This window comes from Salvelinus alpinus, chromosome 9 (genome assembly GCF_045679555.1).
Source record: "Salvelinus alpinus chromosome 9, SLU_Salpinus.1, whole genome shotgun sequence".
NCBI lineage: Eukaryota > Metazoa > Chordata > Actinopteri > Salmoniformes > Salmonidae > Salvelinus > Salvelinus alpinus.
The window spans coordinates 21,203,483-21,225,034 of NC_092094.1; the positions used below are offsets into that span (position 1 = coordinate 21,203,483).

General features: G+C 44.2%; 1 protein-coding gene across 9 annotated transcripts in view; it reads right to left on the reverse strand.

The window, feature by feature from the left end:
- The window catches only part of LOC139584488 (homeodomain-interacting protein kinase 2-like), a 117,777-nt gene that overhangs the window by 18,665 nt on the left and 77,560 nt on the right, over positions 1-21,552 (reverse strand). For 7 of the 9 annotated variants that reach the window (XM_071416426.1, XM_071416419.1, XM_071416421.1 and 4 more), the window contains exons 3-7: positions 18,879-19,002; positions 16,374-16,496; positions 13,831-13,929; positions 5,524-5,708; positions 5,184-5,346 (exon numbers count right to left, since the gene is read on the reverse strand). In XM_071416426.1, the coding sequence (XP_071272527.1) occupies positions 5,184-5,346; positions 5,524-5,708; positions 13,831-13,929; positions 16,374-16,496; positions 18,879-19,002 (694 nt within the window). The remainder of the gene's footprint in view (positions 1-5,183; positions 5,347-5,523; positions 5,709-13,830; positions 13,930-16,373; positions 16,497-18,878; positions 19,003-21,552) is intronic. The other 2 variants (XM_071416420.1, XM_071416425.1) reach the window with 1 other exon arrangement.

The following is a 21,552-nucleotide window of genomic DNA, read 5'->3' on the forward strand; positions in this document are numbered from 1 at the left end:
GATGGGACAAGGATATCCCTGCCGGCCAAACCCTCCCCTAACCCGGATGACACTGGGCCAATTGTGCGCCAGCCCATGGGTCTCCCGGTCGTGGCCGGCTGAGACAGAGCCTGGATTCGAACCCAGAATCTCTAGCGGCACAGGGCCACTTGGGAGGCCTGTCAGTCATTTTTTGATAATGTGTTAGATGTTTATATGGAACATTCAGAATAAATTCAAATTGAGGACAAAATTAGGCCATTGTAATTTCCTTCAGAACATTATAAATATTAGTGTCATACTTCTCAGAATATGGACAACAGCTTTAATGTAGTATAGATACTGCATTTCAGTGAACAGAGTGAGAGACTGAGAGAAAGGGAGAATGTGATGGAAAGAGAGAGAAAAGTGTTGATCAACGCTAGAACTTTGCTGAATAGTCAACAATCAATGTTCAAATTCAATTCAATCAACAAGCTATCAATTCAAAGAGCTATAATGACATAAACAGTACATTAAATTTGTCCATACTGCACATATAGTGTTAGAGCCGCTACATGTATGCATGTCAGTATAGATTCTGTCTATATGTATTTTGTACATAGCTAAATATCCAGAGTACTGATCTAGGACCGCAGTGGGGAAGATGAAAAGCTTCAAGTTCCTCTGTGTACACATCACTGATGATCTGAAATGGTCCACCCACACAGACAGTGTTGTGAATAAGGCGCAACAGCTTCTCTTTAACCTCAGGAGGCTGAAGAAATTCAGCTTGGCCCTGACGACCCTCACAAACTTTTACAGATGCACAATTGAGAGCATCCTGTCGGGCTGTATCACCGCCTGGTACGGCAACTGCACAGCCCGCAATCGAGGGCTCTCCAGAGGGTTGTGCGGTCTGTACAACGCATTACCGGGGGCACACTGCCTGCCCTCCAGGACACCTAAAGCACCTGATGTCACAGGAATGCCAAAAAGATCATCAAGGACATCAACCACCCGAGCCACGGCCTGTTCACCCCACTACCATCCAGAAGGCGAGGTCAGTACAGGTGCATCAAACAGTTTCTAGCCGGCTACCAACCGGTTACTCAACCCTGCAACTTAGAGGCTGCAGCCCCATATACACGGATATGAAATCACTGGTCACTTTAATAATGGAACACTGGTTACTTTAATAATGTTTACATACTGCTTTACTAATTTCATACAGTTGAAGTTGGAAGTTTACATACGCCTGAGCCAAATACATTTAAACTCAGTTTTTCACAATTACTGACATTTAATCCAAGTAAACATTCCCTGTCTTAGGTCAGTTAGGATCACCACTTTATTTTAAGAATGTGAAATGTCAGAATAATAGTAGAGAGAATGATTTATTTCAGCTTTTATTTAATTCATCACATTCCCAGTGGGTCAGAAGTTTACACTCAATTAGTATTTCGTAGCATTGCCTTTAAATTGTTGAACTTGGGTCAAACGTTTCAGGTAGCCTTCCACAAGCTTCCCACAATATGTTGGGTGAATTTTGGCCCATTCCTCCTGACAGAGCTGGTGTAACTGAGTCAGGTTTGTAGGCCTCTTTGCTCGCACACGCTTTTTCAGTTCTGCCCACAAATGTTCTATGGGATTGAGGTCAGGGCTTTGTGATGGCCACTCCAATACCTTGACTTTGTTGTCCTTAAGCCGTTTTGCCACAACTTTGGATATGCTTGGGGTCATTGTCCATTCGGAAGACCCATTTGCGACCACGCTTTAACTTCTAACTGATGTCTTGAGATGTTGCTTCAATATATCCACATAATTTTCCTACCTCATGATGCCATCTATTTTGTGAAGTGCAGAAAAGCACCCCCACAACATGATGCTGCCACCCCGTGCTTCAAGGTTTGGATGGTGTTATTTGGCTTGCAAGCCTCCCCCTTTCTCCTCCAAACATAACAATGGTCATTATGGCCAAACAGTTCTATTTTTGATTCATCAGACCAGAGGACATTTCTCCAAAAAGTATGATCTTTGTCACTATGTGCAGTTGCAAACCGTAGTCTGGCTTTTTATGGCGGTTTTGGAGCAGTGGCTTCTTCCTTGCTGAGCAGCCTTTCAGGTTATGTCGATATAGGACTCGTTTTACTATGGATATAGATTATTTTGTACCTGTTTCCTCCAGCATCTTCACAAGGTCCTTTGCTGTTGTTCTGGGATTGATTTGCACTTTTCACACCAAAGTACGTTAATCTCTAGGAGACAGAACGTGTCTCCTTCCTGAGCGGTATGACGGCTGCGTGGTCCCATGGTGTTTATACTTGCGTATTATTGTTTGTACAGATGAACGTGGTACCTTCGGGCATTTGGAAATTGCTCCCAAGGATGAACCAGACTTGTGGAGGTCTACATTTTTTTTTCTGAGGTCTTGGCTGATTTCTTTAGATTTTCCCATGATGTCAAGGAAAGAGGCACTGAGTTTGAAGGTAGGCCTTGAAATATATCCACAGGTACACCTCCAATTGACTCAAATGATGTCAATTAGCCTATCAAAAGCTTCTAAAGCCATGACATAATTTTATGGAATTTTACAAGCTGTTTAAAGGCAGCGTCAACTTAGTGTATGTAAACTTCTTACCCACTGGAATTGTGATACAATGAGTTATAAGTGAAATAATCTGTCTGTAAACAATTGTTGGAAAAACGGAGGGACTATAGTTTGTTAACAAGAAATGACTGGAGTGGTTGAAAAATGACTTTTAATGACTCCAACCTAAATGTATGTAAACTTCCGACTTCAACTGTATGTACAGTATATACTGTATATTATTCTAATGTATTTATTATTCTACTGTACTGTATTTAGTCAATGCCACTCCGACATTGCTCGTCCTAATATTGATATATTTCTTAACGCCATTATTTTACTTTAGATTTGTGTGTATTGTTATGATTTGTTAGATATTACTGCACTGTGGGGGCTAGGAACACAAGCATTTCACTGCACCCACAATAACATCTGCTAAATATGTGTATGTGACCAATAAAATTTGACTTGATTTGACCAGGTCCTCTCTGTCCACATAATCTTATTCATTATGACATAAAAGACAAAACTGATCCCAGATCAACACTCTCAGACACTTTGTGAATATGGGCCATGGTAAGGTTAGATGAAAAGGCGATATGGAGATGAGTGACAGCGATCCTTTTCCCTCCAGTGTCTTTCTCTTAGCTACACAACAATATGTCTGAACGCACCCAAATCATCTTGTACCCAGTACTCAAGACAAGCAATTATCTCTGAGAAGGGTCAACATAGAGAGAGGCTTCCTAAGTGAAAAAGAATCATGCTTATGAAATGCTCTTAAAATTGAAATGTTGCTTAACAGTCTAATAATGAGTAGTTATTAGTAGTAACTGACATTTTGTCTCTCGGCTTCACTATCTTGACTCCACATCGCTATCCTTATTTAGCAGCCATATTTCTACGGTGTCAGGCACTTGAAATATACATTGTAAAACCTGGGCCGTATTTATTTGGGTAAACCATTGCAAACTAATATTCTTGTTGGATACGTTTAGGTAGTTCCTCCCTGTTTCAGTCCATTTTTCTTCCATTTGGTGCCTCAAGAATACTACCCTGGACATGGGGAGACCATCAATGAGGCCTAAGTAAGGCTTAAAGATGGCCTTGATATGAACAAATTATTTTGCAGTGCGCTCAAGTCTTAACTCAAATAAAATGTATTCGACAACACCCAGACTAATTACTGTCTTTTCATTAAGCCTGCGTGGTTGAACATTCAGAGACGGCATGTTCATCTTTCACTTCTTAGCAAGCTCGATGAGCACCGTTGGAGATAATCAATATGCCAGTGTGGCATTCATCATGCACAACAACGAGAGAGCCTGCAAACAAATAAACTCTAAGACGTTTAAACGTTCCCCAGCTAAATAAATCACTAACATAGCACTGCCTATATCGCCCTGAACCAATGCGCTCTGAGAAAACATTACGTTAATCCATTTAAATGATATAGTGAAGTCTAGTTTTACCTCATTCCGCACAGAGTGGGTTCTGTAACAGTCGATATAGTATGTTTGGTGATAAAGAACACCTATTTGTAACATTTTGGTAGAAATGTTACACATAGGGAGGTTCAGGACCTCTCTACTGTATGTGTAACATCATAGTAAAATAGAGGGTTGTTTTGCAAAAGGAAATAGCAAAAGGGAACTGGGAAAGCCAGGTTAATCTGTGGACACCGGAGGGTTAAGATCAGAATGAATGGTGGATCAGAATGAATGGTGGAAACTCTAGCACTTGAAGAAAGTTATTTAACTACATGTACTGTAGATGTTAGCGAAAGAGCTGTAAGTAGCAGTAGAAGAATTGTTGTCTGTTAGTTTACTCCAATTAGGGTAGGAATGGTAGGGTAGGGGGAGAAATGTATAGAAACAAATATATAAAAAGAAGACTGTTTATCACCCCCCCCCCCCCCCCCCCCCGCCCAATTCTAATTCAGCACAATCTGAAAAAACTTTAGCATGCAATCATTTCATGATTCCGGCAGAAGCAAAAGTCAGCAATTTAGCGTCACAGTCAGCCCACACAGCCCTACAGTAGCACGACGAGCTAACGACCAAAGGCAAAATGGAGAGAAACAGGAGGAGAGGAAGAGGAGGAAGCCTGCTGGTGGGATTCTTAAGACCTGAAAAGCACTAAACTGCAAGGTAAGCAGGAAGTATAAGGTTGTCATGTATCTCATCAGCAGTTTGTGACAGCCCCCACTGGGCCTGAGGGACAGACAGACAGACAGACAGATACCTAACCAGGCTGTCGTGGCCTCAATATGCTGCTTTAGCATTCTACTAGGGAGTGTTATCTTGCAAGTGGTCAATGCATTGCTTTCAAATAAAGTGATGTGGGCTGATTGGGTGTACTGTGCTATGTGCCGTGTTGGCCTGAAAAAACACACTAACCAAGCCATCTAGTGGTTATATTACACACTGGTAGTGGTACACACGCTACACACTGATATGAATCTAGTACTGAAAAGGCGTGTTACATGACCTGGTTATGGATAGCGCTGGTCACAGCACTGCACAGTACACTATACTGGTAGTAGTCACCACCAACAGTAGCTGATGGTACAACCTGGGTATGAATGGTGAGGAGTGTGTTCAGTAAAACCATCAACACTGTGTTTGGTAGGTACCTGGTTGTGCACAGTGTTGAGCTGGTTGTTGAAGGTCATGGTGAGGTTGGTAGAGGTGCTGGGGGCCACGTGGGTGATGAAAGGGGTCTTGCTCTGGTTGACCGTGTCGTACATGCCCACACGACGCTTACAGATGTCCATGTTCTGGAAGCAGGACTTGACACTGTGAAGAGAGGGAGGGGGAGAGAGGAAGGGAGGGGGAGGGAGGGAGAACGGGAGAGAGAGAGTTACATGTGCCTCAGTTAAATATTTATCAGTATGACTTTCTCCAGATAATCTGTTTCTCCCAGCTAACAGATAACTTTCTAAATGAGAAATGTGAGGGGATCTCTAGACGTACTGTGTGCTGTGGGGGAAGTCAAGGAGGTGGGTCATGGTTACGAATGGGTGATTGAGGGTCTCGATGGGGGTGATCCGTTTGTCCGCGTCGATCGTAAGCATCTTGGTCAACAAGTCGATGAACTCTCTACGGTCTGCCTTCTCCGCCAGCATGTCACTGCCCTCCAGATCTGATGTCATATTCACCTGCAAACAGACCCAACACACATACACTTTTAATTATCATTTCAAAGTCTGCAGAGGGTCTTTTGCAAATGACATCCTATAATCCCTTTATAGTGCACTACTTTTGGCACCCTATTATGTACAGTGGGGTAAAAAAGTATTTAGTCAGCCACCAATTGTGCAAGTTCTCCCACTTAAAAAGATGAGAGAGGCCTGTAATTGTCATCATAGGTACACTTCAACTATGACAGACAAAATGAGAAAAGAAAATCCAGAAAATCACATTGTAGGATTTTTAATGAATTTATTTGCAAATTATGTTGGAAAATAAGTATTTGGTCACCTACAAACAAGCAAGATTTCTGGCTCTCACAGACCTGTAACTTCTTCTTTAAGAGGCTCCTCTGTCCTCCACTCGTTACATGTATTAATGGCACCTGTTTGAACTTGTTATCAGTATAAAAGACACCTGTCCACAACCTCAAACAGTCACACTCCAAACTCCACTATGGCCAAGACCAAAGAGCTGTCAAAGGACACCAGAAACAAAATTGTAGACCTGCACCAGGCTGGGAAGACTGAATCTGCAATAGGTAAGCAGCTTGGTTCGAAGAAATAAACTGTGGGAGCAATTATTAGGAAATGGAAGACATACAAGACCACTGATAATCTCCCTCGATCTGGGGCTCCACGCAAGATCTCACCCCGTGGGGTCAAAATGATCACAAGAACGGTGAGCAAAAATCCCAGAACCACACGGGGGGACCTAGTGAATGACCTGCAGAGAGCTGCGACCAAAGTAACAAAGCCTACCATCAGTAACACACTACGCCGCCAGGGACTCAAATGCCGTGCCGTGCCAGACGTGTCCCCCTGCTTAAGCCAGTACATGTCCAGGCCCGTCTGAAGTTTGCTAGAGAGCATTTGGATGATCCAGAAGAAGATTGGGAGAATGTCATATGGTCAGATGAAACCAAAATATAACTTTTTGGTAAAAACTCAACTCGTCGTGTTTGGAGGACAAAGAATGCTGAGTTCCATCCAAAGAACACCATACCTACTGTGAAGCATGGGGGTGGAAACATCATGCTTTGGGGCTGTTTTTCTGCAAAGGGACCAGGACGACTGATCCGTGTAAAGGACAGAATGAATGGGGCCATGTATCGTGAGATTTTGAGTGAAAACCTCCTTCCATCAGCAAGGGCATTGAAGATGAAACGTGGCTGGGTCTTTCAGCATGACAATGATCCCAAACACACCGCCCGGGCAACGAAGGAGTGGCTTCGTAAGAAGCATTTCAAGGTCCTGGAGTGGCCTAGCCAGTCTCCAGATCTCAACCCCATAGAAAATCTTTGGAGGGAGTTGAAAGTCCGTGTTGCCCAGCAACAGCCCCAAAACATCACTGCTCTAGAGGAGATCTGCATGGAGGAATGGGTCAAAATACCAGCAACAGTGTGTGAGAACCTTGTGAAGACTTACAGAAAACGTTTGACCTCTGTCATTGCCAACAAAGGGTATATAACAAAGTATTGAGATAAACTTTTGTTATTGACCAAATACTTATTTTCCACCATAATTTGCAAATAAATTCATAAAAAATCCTACAATGTGATTTTCTGGATTTTTTTTCCTAATTTTGTCTGTCATAGTTGAATTGTACCTATGATGAACATTACAGGCCTCTCTCATCTTTTTAAGTGGGAGAACTTGCACAATTGGTGGCTGACTAAATACTTTTTTGCCCCGCTGTATATAGTGCACTACTTTTGACTAGAGCCCTATGGGGCCTAGTCAAAAGTAGTGCACTATATAGTGAATAGGGTGCCATTTCAGAGGCAGGCTGAGTGTTGTACTGTACTGTTGCTGCAAACAACAGGAAAAACACTGCAGTCTTTTTTAAAGAACTATTAAAAAACACATACAGTAATGGGTGTCGACATCAGTGTCACAGGACAAAGTGATAACCATGCACCTTACTGACATTACAAACATTTCCACTGGTATTCATAGCAGAGTGGAGCAACTTAACTTTCACTGGCGCCGTCACAGAGAGTTATATCTACTGCCCGAGAAGTGAAAATAAACACAAAAATAAACCTGATACGTACTGCTGTTTGCTTATTATAAGAGACATAAAGGACACCTTCTGAGCAGCCTCTGAGTGCCTCTAGAGCTGACATAGACATATATTCTGGATTACTTCTGGGAGCCTGCCTTCGAAACATAATGTTGGTTCATCTGTCCTAACCATTCCGGTTGAGGTTTTTGGAGAAACACTGGACAGCAGTGCAGCAGAAATCTCCTTGGGTGGAAAGTTAGCAGTGTTTAGAGACAGATGCAGGGACAGAGGTAGACAAAAAGAGAGACGTAGAGAGAGAGGTAAAGGCTGAGAGATAGGTAGAGGCTGAGAGAGAGGTAGAGGCAGAGATAGAGGTAGAGGTAGAGAAGGAGGTAGAGGCTGAGAGAGATAGAGGCTGAGAGAGAGGTAGATGTAGAGTGAGAGGTAGAGAGAGAGGTAGAGGTAGAGATAGATAGAGGTAGAGAGAGAGGTAGAGATAAATGTAGAGGCTGAGAGAGAGGTAGAGGCAGAGAGAGGTAGAGGTAGAGAGGTAAAGGCTGAGAGAGATGTAGAGGCTGAGAGAGATAGAGTAGAGAGATAGGTAGACGGAGAGGTAGTCTGAGAGTGAGGTAGAGCCTGAGAGTGAGGTAGAGGCTGAGAGAGATGTAGAGGGAGAGGTAGAAGCTGAGAGAGAGGTAGAGGCTGAGAGAGGTATAGGCTGAGGGGGGTAGAGGCAGAGGGGGGGTAGAGGCAGAGAGTGAGGTAGAGGCAGAGAGTGAGGTAGAGGCAGAGAGAGAGGTAGAGGAAGAGGCAAAGGCAGAGAGAGATAGATAGGTAGAGGCAGGGGCTGAGCAGAGGGAGGTAGAGGAAGAATCACAGGCTGAGGGGGCAGAGACTGAGGCAGAGGCTGATCTGGAGCAGCCCACAGCCTTCAGTGGCATATCTATGGCTGGGGGACAGGGACACAGACAGGGTCAGGGATAGGCATGCTGTTTATTGGGATTACCATGACAAGATAGTGGGCCCGTTTTTCATAAAGACACACGGCTTATCTCTGTAGCCCTGCTACAGGGACTATCTGATGTACAGCCAGTAAACGCCAACCAATCTGATTCAGTTCTCGTTCAAGTTATTCAGGCTCTGTCCCTAACCCCTCCCCGCCTCGCACATCGTCACTTGGCGTGATAAAGGAATAATCTCTGGAATGAGGTGAGGAAATAATCACACTGTCCTCTAAGAGGGAAAGATGACTTTGGGAAATGCGCTCGGTCAGATTGCAAATGTGTCGCCTCGCCTCTGTATGTCTGCCGCGGCAATCTAACTCCATACTAACTGTAGCACAGTAGAAATGTACGTATTTGAATGTTACAGAGAATACCATGCATAGGTATTGTAGTGCATTGATTAAATGCAGAGAGAGCAATGTCTCCATAGGAGTGTGCTTGATAATTAAGTTCAAGAGCAGCAAAGCAGTAGAAGACTTTTAGCATAATCATCACTTCTCTTTATCCTGCCACAACACAAAAAACTAAAACATTTGTCACGTTCCTGACCTTATTTCCTTTATTTTGTCTTTGTTTAGTATGGTCAGGACGTGAGCTGGGTGGGCATTCTATGTTATGTGTTTCTATGTTGGGTTCTTTTCAATTAGCCTGATATGGTTCTCAATCAGGGGCAGGTGTTTTACGTTTCCTCTGATTGAGAACCATATTTAGGTAGGCTGTTCACACTGTTTGTTTGTGGGTGATTGTTCCTGTGTCAGTGCCACATGGGACTGTTTCGTTTGTTAGTTTGTTCCTGCGTTCTTCGTTGTCTGTAAGTTCTCATGTTCAGGTCTGTTTACGTTGTTTGTTATTTTGTAATTTATCAAGTGTGCTTCGTGTTCGTCTTTCTTTAAATAAATCATTATGTCTTCAAACTACGCTGCATATTGGTCCGATCCATGCTCCTCCTCAGATGAGAAAATATTTACTAATTAACTAAGGTCAAAATGTATAAAAAGTAACACAATAAAATAACAATAACGAGGCTATATACAGGGGGTACATACAAGTCAATGTGCGGGGGTACAGGTTAGTCGAGGTAATTTGTTCTGTCTCAGCCTCCAGTATTTATGCTGTAGTAGTTTATATGTCGGGGGGCTAGGGCCAGTCTGTTATATCTGGAATATTTCTCCTGTCTTATCCGGTGTCCTGTGTGAATTTAAGTATGCTCTCTAACTCTCTCTCTCTCTTTCTTTCTCTCTCTCTCTCTCGTAGGACCTGAGCCCTAGGACCATGCCTCAGGACTATCTGGCCTGATGACTCCTTGTTGTCCCCAGTCCACCTGGCCGTGCTGTTGCTCCAGTTTCAACTGTTCTGCCTGCGGCTATGGAATCCTGACCTGTTCACCGGACGTGCTACCTGTCCCAGACCTGCTACCTGTCCCAAACCTGCTGTTTTCAACTCTCTAGAGACTGCAGGAGCGGTAGAGATACTCTGAATGATCGGCTATGAAAAGCCAACTGACATTTACTCCTGAGGTGCTGACCTGTTGCACCCTCGACATCCACTGTGATTATTATTATTTGACCCTGCTGGTCACCTATGAACATTTGAACATCTTGGCCATGTTCTCTTATCTCCACCCGGCACAGCCAGAAGAGGCCTGGCCACCCCTCATAGCCTGGTTCCTCTCTAGGTTTCTTCCTAGGTTCTGGCCTTTCTAGGGAGTTTTTCCTAGCCACCGTGCACCTGCATTGCTTGCTGTTTGGGGTTTTAGGCTGGGTTTCTGTACAGCACTTGAGATATCAGCTGATGTAAGAAGGGCTTTATAAATAAATTTGATTTGATTTGTACGTGTAGGTAGGGGTAAAGTGACTATGCAAAGATGATAAACAACGAGTAGCAGCAGTGCAAAAACAAAAGGGGGGTGGGGCAATCTAAACAGTCCAGGTGGCCATTTGATCAATTGTACAGCTGTCTTGGTTTGGGGGTAGAAGCTTTTAAGGAGCCTTTTGGTCCTAGACTTGGCGCTCCTGTACCACTTGTCGTGCAGTAGCAGAGACAACAGTCTATGACTTGGGTGACTGGAGTCTTAAACAATTTTTTGGGCCTTCCTCTGACATCGACTAGTATATAGGTCCTGGATGGCAGGAAGCTTGGCCCCATTGATGTACTGGCCCGTACGCACTACCCTCTGTAGCGCCTTGCGGTCAGATGCCGGGCAGTTGCCATACCCTTAAGATGCAACCGGTCAGGATGCTCTCGATGGTGCAACGTTTTGAGGATCTGGGGACCCATGTCTCCTGAGTGTTTGGACCATAATAGTTTGTTGGGGATGTGGACACCAGCATACTTAATGACGGTGTTGGAGTCGCGCTTGGCCACGCAGTTGTGGGTGAACAGGGAGTACAGGAGGGGACTAAGCACGCATTATTTAAAAAATGACGAGTGTCTGTAAATGCATGTATTTTACAGGGTGACTTTTACTTTTAATTGAGTCATTTTCTATTAAGGTATCTTTACTTTTACTCAAGAATGACAATTGGGTACTTTTTCCACCACTTCTTCAGAGACACATCTGCTATCATAGAATATAATCTAGAATCTAGTAATTATATTTCTATGCTGCTGAGGATCTGTGACATGGCACTCCACAACACAAAAACAGGACAGCAGATGCTATTATAGAAACATAATCTAGAATCTAACTCTTCTATTTCTATGCTGCTGAGGGCTGTGACATGATATGGCACTAGAGAACATGAGGACAGGACAGAAGATGTCCAAGCAGCACTGGGACACATCCGGCTTCCTGTGCCTGAGGAGAGGTGGAATTAATCATTGCAAAACTGTGATCTGTAACAAACAACTACAAAACTCTAGTTTAAAACATCAGGTTTAATGTTGGACAACTTAAGTGCTGAGGGAAAACCAACAGCATCACATTTGGGTTGAGGTCAGTAATAATACTCAGAGGCAAGAGAGAGTAGCTTAAGTGAAACTGAACGTGAGGAGCAGTACGCTTGTATTTCAGCGATTGCTTCACTGTCAGTAACGTTATTGTAAAGTCATGCTGGGTCTCAAAGTGGTGTGGTTAAAATGTACTCACCACCCAGATGTCTTGCCCTCCCTAATTCTCTTTAGACCTCCATCAGGCTCCATTCAGTTCAGTTGGTGTCACGGCCTGACCTTAGATATCTCTGTTTTTCTATATATTTTGGTTAGGTCAGGGTATGACTAGGGTGGGTACTCTAGTTTTTGTATGTCTAGGGGGTTTTGTATGTCTATGTTGTCCTGATATGGTTCCCAATCAGAGACAGCTGTTTATCGTTGTCTCTGATTGGGGATCATATTTAGGTAGCCATTGTCCTCATTTGTGTCTATGTATAGTTGCCTTAGTGCACATCAGTAGCGTCACGTTTCGGTTGGTTGTTTTGTTAGGTGAGTTTCAGTTTATAAAAATTATGTGGAACTCTACTCACGCTGCGCCTTGGTCTCATCATTATGACGAACGTGACAGCTGGTCCTAAAAAGGGATCGGAGATGGGTCCTCCAGAACTTTAAGTTCTCCCCACATTTCCCACGACAGTATGAAGGCCACAACAATCTCAACATGGGCAGACGTCCCGGTAACTGACCCAAATCTCTCTCTCCAGTCCCTCTGTGCCTTCAGCTATCGTCCATTACACAAATGAAGACAGATGTCCACACTGCTTATTTATTTATCTAGCCCTGGATTCTGAGCCTGAGATTCTCCTCATTAGGACTGGCTCTCAGTCTACTGTTTCTTTCAGTAACCTTGTGTGTCAGTGTGTGTACGCTTGTGTGTGTGTGTGTGAGCGTAGTATGGGTCAGAGAGGATCAGAGTGAGTGCTGACCCTGGTGATCTGGCCTGTGCATGTTGATTTCATTAGACCACTGTTTTGTGACTGGGAGTAGGAGCAGCTTGGAGGTATGGCCTCCTAGCTCAGGCAGAGGCACTAACTTCACTGAGCACCGCTGCCTCTGTGGCTGCACGCTATGCATGCTATGCCAGACCTGGAGCACTCTGGCTGGGCACAGGTCAACTCTAATAGTCCAGATGGGACAACAGTGAAGTGAACACATGTGTAGGTTTGCATGAGGTGGAGGATCCCAAGGACTTTTTGTGCCAGACTGTGTGCGTGTTGTGTGTGTGTGTGTGTGTGTGTGTGGAGGAAACTGCAGTCATATTACCTGACTTAAATGGTCATGTACATTGACAGCTCCTTATCCTCCCTTGAAGAAACAAGACATTTTAGATGCCTGGGAAATGTATCAGGGTTTCTATGCGTCATTACCTGTATGTACTGTATGTGTGCTGGAAAAACGAGTATGTTTGGGCGGGTGACAGTAATAACAAAATATGGACAGAGACACTATCATATCATCATAATCTGCTAAATGTGTATAGGTCTATGTCAACTTTCCCACCGTGATCAGAATGAGCATTAGGGAGAGGAGACAAGTTATGAGACGAGTGACATAACATATAAGCTGTCTGTTGACAGTGCTTTCCACACCAGGGTTGGGTATGAGTCACTTTCTGGTTACTTAACATTGTAATGTGTCCTCTACTACCTGGACTTGTCCAACAAGAAACACCTATTTTCTTTTTACTAATGAATACAACCTAGCATAAGGCTAAAGGCTAACTTGCTGAGTCATAGACACAACACTGTCTGGGTTCCCACACTGCAGCTCCTCTGGCCTTCTCTGTCATGTTGTGTACATGTACTACACAGACGCATCCAATTAGGGGATGGCCACAACATTCTACTCAGCTTAAATAAGAAAGCAAACTACACACATCAAAGACTGTGACCGAGTTGACCACATGCTCGACTCCGATATTGGTCTGTCATTTATTAAGAAGAAAAGAAGAATCAGAAATGAGGAAGGGTTTCGGTCAGAGTGCAGCTGCTTTCATTTCCCTCTTGAGACTAACTGCATATGCATTGGGGTGTCTGCTGCCTGAGGGTGTGTGTGTGTGTGTGTGTGTGTGTGTGTGTGTGTGTGTGTGTGTGTGTGTGTGTGTGTGTGTGTGTGTGTGTGTGTGTGTGTGTGTGTGTATTGTATATACAGTGCTCTGAACCTGAGCCATATCATCCAGGCAGTTAAAGATGTACTTCCGGGCCTCCTTGGACTTGATCACCGTCTCTCCCTCATGGTCCTCTGGTGTCTGTGGAGAGAAGACAAGAAGCAGATGTTCCATTCAGTTCCCATCAGAGTTCCTCTAGTCTCTGAAAATATTTACATTTCCCTCATTACAGATTCATGTTAACCAGCAGCAGGACTGAGCAAGCTAGCAGGACTGTGCAAGCTAGCAGGACTGAGCTAGCTAGCAGGACTGAGCTAGCTAGCAGGACTGAGCTAGCTAGCAGGAATGAGCAAGTTGGCAGCACTGAGCAAGCTGGCAGTACTGAGCAAGCTAACAGGACTGAGCTAGCTAGCAGGACTGAGCTTGCCCTTTTAGCAACCCTGGGGTAACACACAAACTCTAATCAAACAGCCATGTCTGGGGAGCAGGGCTGGCGTGGTGGAATACACACACATCTGTGCTCACACACACACAAACGTGCGCATGGACACACACACACAGGCAGGGACACACATATACACACGGAAACACACAAATACACATACACACCCACAATAATCTTACAGACCTATTAGCAGAGGAAAACTCTGACAAAACAGTAGTATTGTAGTATTACAGTATCATAATGTTCACGGTTGCTGTCAAATGGAAAAACATGGCAAGCCAAGATCGAAGCGAAGCTTAGCAATCCCTCTGACAAACCTATCCCTGTGTCTGACTCAGTGAAGGGGAAAAAGTTGTTGGTTGCTAGCTATTCGATTTTCCACATGCCAACAACCATGAAAAAAGACGCAGTTGCAGCCGTGTTATAATATACAAAGTAATAACTTGTCTGTGACAGGCTCTTGTATAACTTGAGAGCACACATGCACACACACACACACATACACGTTCACACACACAAGCACACACACAAACACACTTTAAAACAGACAGGTTGTTATCATCCAAACTTACTGAAAGGTCAACATTAGTATGCAAGGAGCACGCTATATTATTGGATGTCAATGTGGTATTGTTGTGCGTCATTTTGTACGGATAAGAACTAAGACGTGTCCTAAATGGTACCCTATTCTAGGGCTTCACAAATAATGACATTTTAATTGAAATTGCAATATTGACATGTGGAATATCCACATCGCAAGAGACTGCACTATTTTTTATGCCATGAATGTAACATTCAAATGTAATAAGGGTCCCCTGGGAAACTCTGACCAACACTTTGGTTTCTACCCCGTCACAACAACTTCTACTGTACCTGGCTTTTTCATTAGTTGTCATGCCAAACAACACCAACTATAGAATCTGAACATACAGTTAATTTTGCAATATTTGGTAAAAAAACATAATTCGATTATTTGCCAACGTCGTGCACCCCTACCCTATTCCCTATATAGTGCACTACCTTAGAACAGGGTCAAAAATAGTGCACTTTATAGGCACTAAGGTGCCATTTAAGACACACTTGTGTTGAGACCTGATCAATCTTGGAAGAGAACATCACTAAGTGCAGTGGAGCAGTGAATATAGCTGTATCCAGCGGAGATATTAGTATTGTGGAGTCAGGACGTGCAATACTAAACTATGTCTGCAGATATGACACAAGACATTTTAAAAATCCGGCCAGCTCCACTGAGTCCCTGCATAGAGGTGTGTGTGTGTGTGTGTGTGTGTGTGTGTGTGTGTGTGTGTGTGTGTGTGTGTGTGTGTGTGTGTGTGTGTGCGCGTGCATGCGTGCGTGTGTACACGTGTGAAGAGACATCCCCCTGAGCTCGATTCGCCAGACCCAGTTCCAGTTACCAAATCCTCTCAAACAAATCCATGTAGCTGTCATTAGGCTTTCACTTTGTTTAGAGCCCGCGTTGAGTCTGTCCTGTGAATGCCTCACAATGGGCTTCTATAGTTGTACAGTATCGAATCCTCTGGAACAACGCTCTGTGAAACCTAACTGCTCTTTTGATCTATATGGAAAGTTTTGGTGCAACAAAAGGGCAATCATAATTAGTATTTCTCAAGTGTGTGTGTGTGTGTGTGTGTGTGTGTGTGTGTGTGTGTGTGTGTGTGTGTGTGTGTGTGTGTGTGTGTGTGTGTGTGTGTGTGTGTGTGTGCGCGTGCGTGCGTGCGTGTGTACACGTGTGAAGAGACATCCCCCTGAGCTCGATTCGCCAGACCCAGTTCCAGTTACCAAATCCTCTCAAACAAATCCATGTAGCTGTCATTAGGCTTTCACTTTGTTTAGAGCCCGCGTTGAGTCTGTCCTGTGAATGCCTCACAATGGGCTTCTATAGTTGTACAGTATCGAATCCTCTGGAACAACGCTCTGTGAAACCTAACTGCTCTTTTGATCTATATGGAAAGTTTTGGTGCAACAAAAGGGCAATCATAATTAGTATTTCTCAAGTGTGTGTGTGTGTGTGTGTGTGTGTGTGTGTGTGTGTGTGTGTGTGTGTGTGTGTGTGTGTGTGTGTGTGTGTGTGTGTGTGTGTGTGTGTGTGTGTGTGTGTGTGTGTGTGCTACAGGCCTACCTTCAGCCTCCACAGGGGGTAGTTGGTGGAGTCTGTGTCTCTGTTGAAGAATCTGGTAGTCTTAGTCCCTGCACTCAGGAGGTACTCCGCAGGCAGCCCCTGTGTCTGAGAGATGTATCGGATCTACAGGAGGACAAATATCAAATAACACATCAACTATGCATTCAGAGTTTCACAATATCAACCAAACAACATTAAAATGAAGACATGCAAAATAAGGCACGATTAATTGGATATTGTTTTGCCCTTTTGAGGCAAATTGATTTAACTGAAAATCTTAGTGAGAGTTAGAAAATCATTGCTGGGGGAAATCATTGGGGTGATTATGCTATAATAATCATAACTCCCGAATATGTTCACTGCAGAGGGAATATGCTTAGACCCATACTGATGCAGTATCATCCATTATTAATAAAATGACAGTGTGTGACAAGGTTGTGTTATACATTAGATGTGACACATTTTCACAGCAGGGTCAACCTGGTGAGGTCATGTGGTCAGGAAAAACTCTGCCCTAACTGTGATGTATTACTGGCCATGAGTTTTCACCCAAGAAAAACACCTGGAGAGATCTGATGTCAGGCAGTATCAGATGCTGCCTGGGTTCCTGTCTGTACTGTGTATGGTTAGTCCTGTTATGTGAGTGATAGGAATGAGGCCTGTGTGTGTGTGAGTGCGTGTGTGTGCATGCATGCGTCTCTGTTTGTGTCTGTGTGGTGTCTCGTCTCCCCCGACAGACAGGCAGCTCCTGATCCCTCTGCAACCTCTCTGTTTATCCCAGCAGATGCCACTGAGCCACTCGCCCCAATTAGCAGCGCTCTGGTGCTCCAGAGCAACACATCTCTCTGTTCCGCTCATCTCTCTCTTTCTGTTCCTCCTCTTCTCTTTCTATCTCTCTCTCCATCATCTCTCACTCTCTCTCATCTCTCTCTCTCTCTCTCTCTCTCTTTCTATCTCTCTCTCTTCTCTCTCTCTCTCTCTCTCTTTCTATCTCTCTCTCTTCTCTCTCTCTCTCTCTCTCTCTCTCTCTCTCTCTCTCTCTCTCTCTCTCTCTCTCTCTCTCTCTCTCTCTCTCTCGTTAACAAACTCACATTAGGCTCTATGGGAAAGCCTTGGGCGAGTGTTGCTCCATCTCTCAGAGCAAATCAAGCTGTTTTTTTTCACCCGTGCTGAAACATATCTAAGAGCAACTCTAATTTGCAAAGCTCTCAAATTGATGCTCTCCCCATCCCTAACTTCTAACTTACACTAAATTGTGACATTGACTTCTAGTGATATCTTAGGACTGGTCTTGAAGTGGACTAGTGACTCTTATATACCTTTCATACTAAGACGTTTTTCTGTCAACTTTACCATACTGCCAACTTTTTTCCGCCTTTTCCTTACCTGAAAGGTATTGCCGCTATCAAAGCCAAAACATTTATTTTCACCTAACGACCTAGTAATCATTTCAGTAAAGTTCTGCCTACGGCTTAGTATGAAACGTATCTGTAATGCTGAGGCGGGATTGGCACACACAACGCTCTTAAACTCTTGATGATTGCTAGGCAGGACCAGTTAACCATTGTCTTGCCAGTTCTAAACTTTGTGAGGCATGTCACTTCATGTCACAGCCAACCACTAAGCATGCACTGTTTTCTGAACCACAACTTGATGGATCCATAAAGAATTACTGTGGGAATAAATATAACTGAATTACAAAAATATTGGAATTAAGTAGGCTAACGCAATTGAAGGCACGTATCAAAACGTTGCTTACTGAAACTCCCAAAGTCCTCCAATCTATGTAATACTGTACATTTTAAGCAATAGCCTACCCGCCAACTAGATTATAATTTCAGCACCGTTTTGATTGGGACAGCACCATCGCACTGCTTTCAGACAATCAATGTCAGATTTTAGTTTTCACGGAATCTTTGTTTGGATATTGGTTAGAAAGGGGAAATGTTAGCTACGTTGAAGTGAGTGCTGCTCATGATCATCTTGTCTGGTTGGCTCATTTATTACAACATTTAGCCAGCATGTTATGGAGTTTAACAAGTGGATTATTTACATTTTATTAGTCTTATAATGTTTCTTAGGACCTGTCTAAACAAATTAATATTGGATTTATTTTTGATGGTGTATATTCAATGGATTTATTAAAATAGATGCCTACCCACATCTGCACACCACTACTACCACTCATCACCAGTGATGCATGCGGGAGATATAAAAGGCATATGCAGGCAAGAATGTGGTCAAAATGGGCCTGTTTACAAGGGGTCATATAAACATTTCCCAATTCTTTCTACAGGCAAAATACCATAAATCCTATGTGAAAGCAGTAATAACTCTTAGTACGTCACTGTTGCAAAATGCACACCTTGATTGATTGCATTTCCTGTTTATTGTAGCATTCAGAAACAACTTCTTCTAGTTCTTGTCTTGGATGCTTTCTCTCATTTAGGCATCACTCATTATCTTTCAGATTGTCACCCCCTATGGGCAGACCCTCAGACCTACCTGGTCGTACTCGGAGGCCCCTGGGTAGAGGGGCCAGCCTAGGAAAAGCTCAGCAATGACACAGCCCAGGGACCACATGTCGATGGCCTCACAGAAGGGCAGGCCCAGGATGATCTCCGGAGCTCTGAGGAGAGAGAGAGGGAGGGAGGGAGAGAGAGACAGCATGGTTAGATACAGGCCAGAGTATTTCTGTAAGGTAAGCAATGGTTCAAGAAGGGGAACCTGTATGAGTTATGGAACTGACCGCACATTGTATCTAACCTGGAAAAGACCATGACAGAGATTCAAACAATTGCAGATAAACGACCTGTGCACTGCAATTTACTTTTCGGCTTGAGCTAACTTCGCGTTTACAGCGAACATGATCTCCATAAATGTCGGGGAAATAGCTTTTAAAAGTCTATTGCTGTGTGCAGGTTCTTATTAAGTCCCGGCCCTGCGTTGGATTAAATCCCGGCCCATGTCATAACACAATGTGTTGATGTAACACTAACTTTAATGAAAGATCTCATCTGGGAGAAGCGAACAAATGAGTGACATTCCTTTTCTTCAGTGTTAGGAGTAGCAGCTAACCCTCCCAAGACATCAGCAAACTGGGCCTCTATTCAAAACATTCCCAAAACAAACTTAATTAGATTACATTGCCAGCAGCAGTCTTAACGTCCCGCCCAAGATAAACTAATCAATCAGCCTGTCATTCCCTGATATGTTATCTTACACTGATCTCAGACCAGTTCTCAGGCCTTTAATGCAAACACCTCACTTGTTTAGAGAAGCTTAGAGAAAAGTTGAAGGACTTTGTTTTCTTTGATTCTCCTTCATATGGAACTGGCAGTCACGCTGTTGATCTTAGTGCTGACCGTGGGGGGGGCCGGAGCTAATTGATTGATAGCCGTGCAAGAGCAAATCAGGATGCCCAAACCTTGGGGAGTCTGGTTTCTGGGATAAAATATGGGGGAGGGGAGAGTGGGAGGGTAATCTAGGGAAGAAGATGGGGCTTGGTTACAGTGGCCCTATGTGGAATCAATTATGCTGCCATGAAAAATAAAATCAACATATATATCCACAGAGCCAGAGCAACTCCGACTCCGGGCCGTTTGCAAAGGCCAGTTAAAAACCCCAGAGCCTGGTAACCAGGTTCCTAGACTTCTGGTCCTTTACAAAACACAGGGGCCAAGTGGACACTTCCCGACTGCCACTGATAAATAACTGGGTCTGAGTGAGCACTGAACAGCAAGAAAATCACTGTCTCTGTTATACGAATGCCACGACTGACAAACCGTTTAGAAAATGATCCCTTTTATTGTGGACTCACCATGAGCTCTGTTACACTAGACCAGATAGATTATTATGCAGTCCACTGAGCTGAAGTCTCTGATGAGCATTTCAATTACTAAGCAGACTGCCTCGGTCCCCAATGAGGGAAACTCACTGTGACACACACAAACACACACGCATGTGCCTACATGTACACACGCACGCACGCGCGCACGCACAAACATAAATACACACACACTAGAGAAACATTATCAGTGATACATTTTAATGGCGTGACAAGAATTCTCTGAGCTTTAGGCTGATCCTTGCCGAATTCCCTGCCTGTGGTGGTCATGACAACGGGGCGAGAGGAGAGGAGCGGAGGAGCGCAGGCTCCAAGGCAGCCTGAGAGGGAGACAGAGAAGTAACTCCTTGCTGGGAGCGTGCTGGACAGGCCCAGACAACGTGGATAAGAGCAGGGCTAAGAGCAGGGCTCTATGGGACTGGGGGAGGGGAGTGGCAGTGGAGGGAATCTGATCACATTTGCCACATGGGACTCAGACTTCTCTCTTCTCGGACCTTCCTCACTTGTCTATTTGTGAAAGAGATGGCAGGTTTAACATTGTGAGAAACAGCTGGGACCAAGACAACACACCCCGACAACACACCAAGACAACACAACCCGACAACACACCAAGACAACACTCCCCGACAACACAACACACCAAGAAAACACATGACAACACAACACGACAACATACCACGACAACACACCAAAACGACAAAACACCAAGACAACACAACACAAAAACACACCGGGACAACACCCCCAAACGAGTCTGAAGGAGGGTTATATTACACACTCAACACACAATGAGCTGGGCCATCTATTGTGGGTTGCCAGAGCAGATAGCACTGGGCAGGACACTGTGTGCTGAGGGGAGTAAGGGAGGGAACCTGAGCTATGAGGCCAGGGTCAGTCATCACAATACTCCCTCTTCAAACTGCATGGGCTTTCTCTTTAGAGAGGTATGAGGTTAGGAGCTTTACAATGAGGGATGCAGAGGCTGACACACACGCGCAAACACACCCAGGCACACACACACACACATACACCCAGGCATACACACACACACACACACACACACACACACACACACACACACACACACACACACACACACACACACACACACACACACACACACACACACACACACACACACACACACACACACACACACACACTAACCAGACAAAATAGATACTGTGGTTCTGGCTGACATAAGCTCGGCAAATAGCCAAGCTTATGGAAAACTACTTTGTAACTTTCCGTTGCTGAAGATAAGCTGTTATTGCATACACACACACTAATGTGACACCCTTCCCCTAACTGTGTACAGTTTCCGGTTTCCCC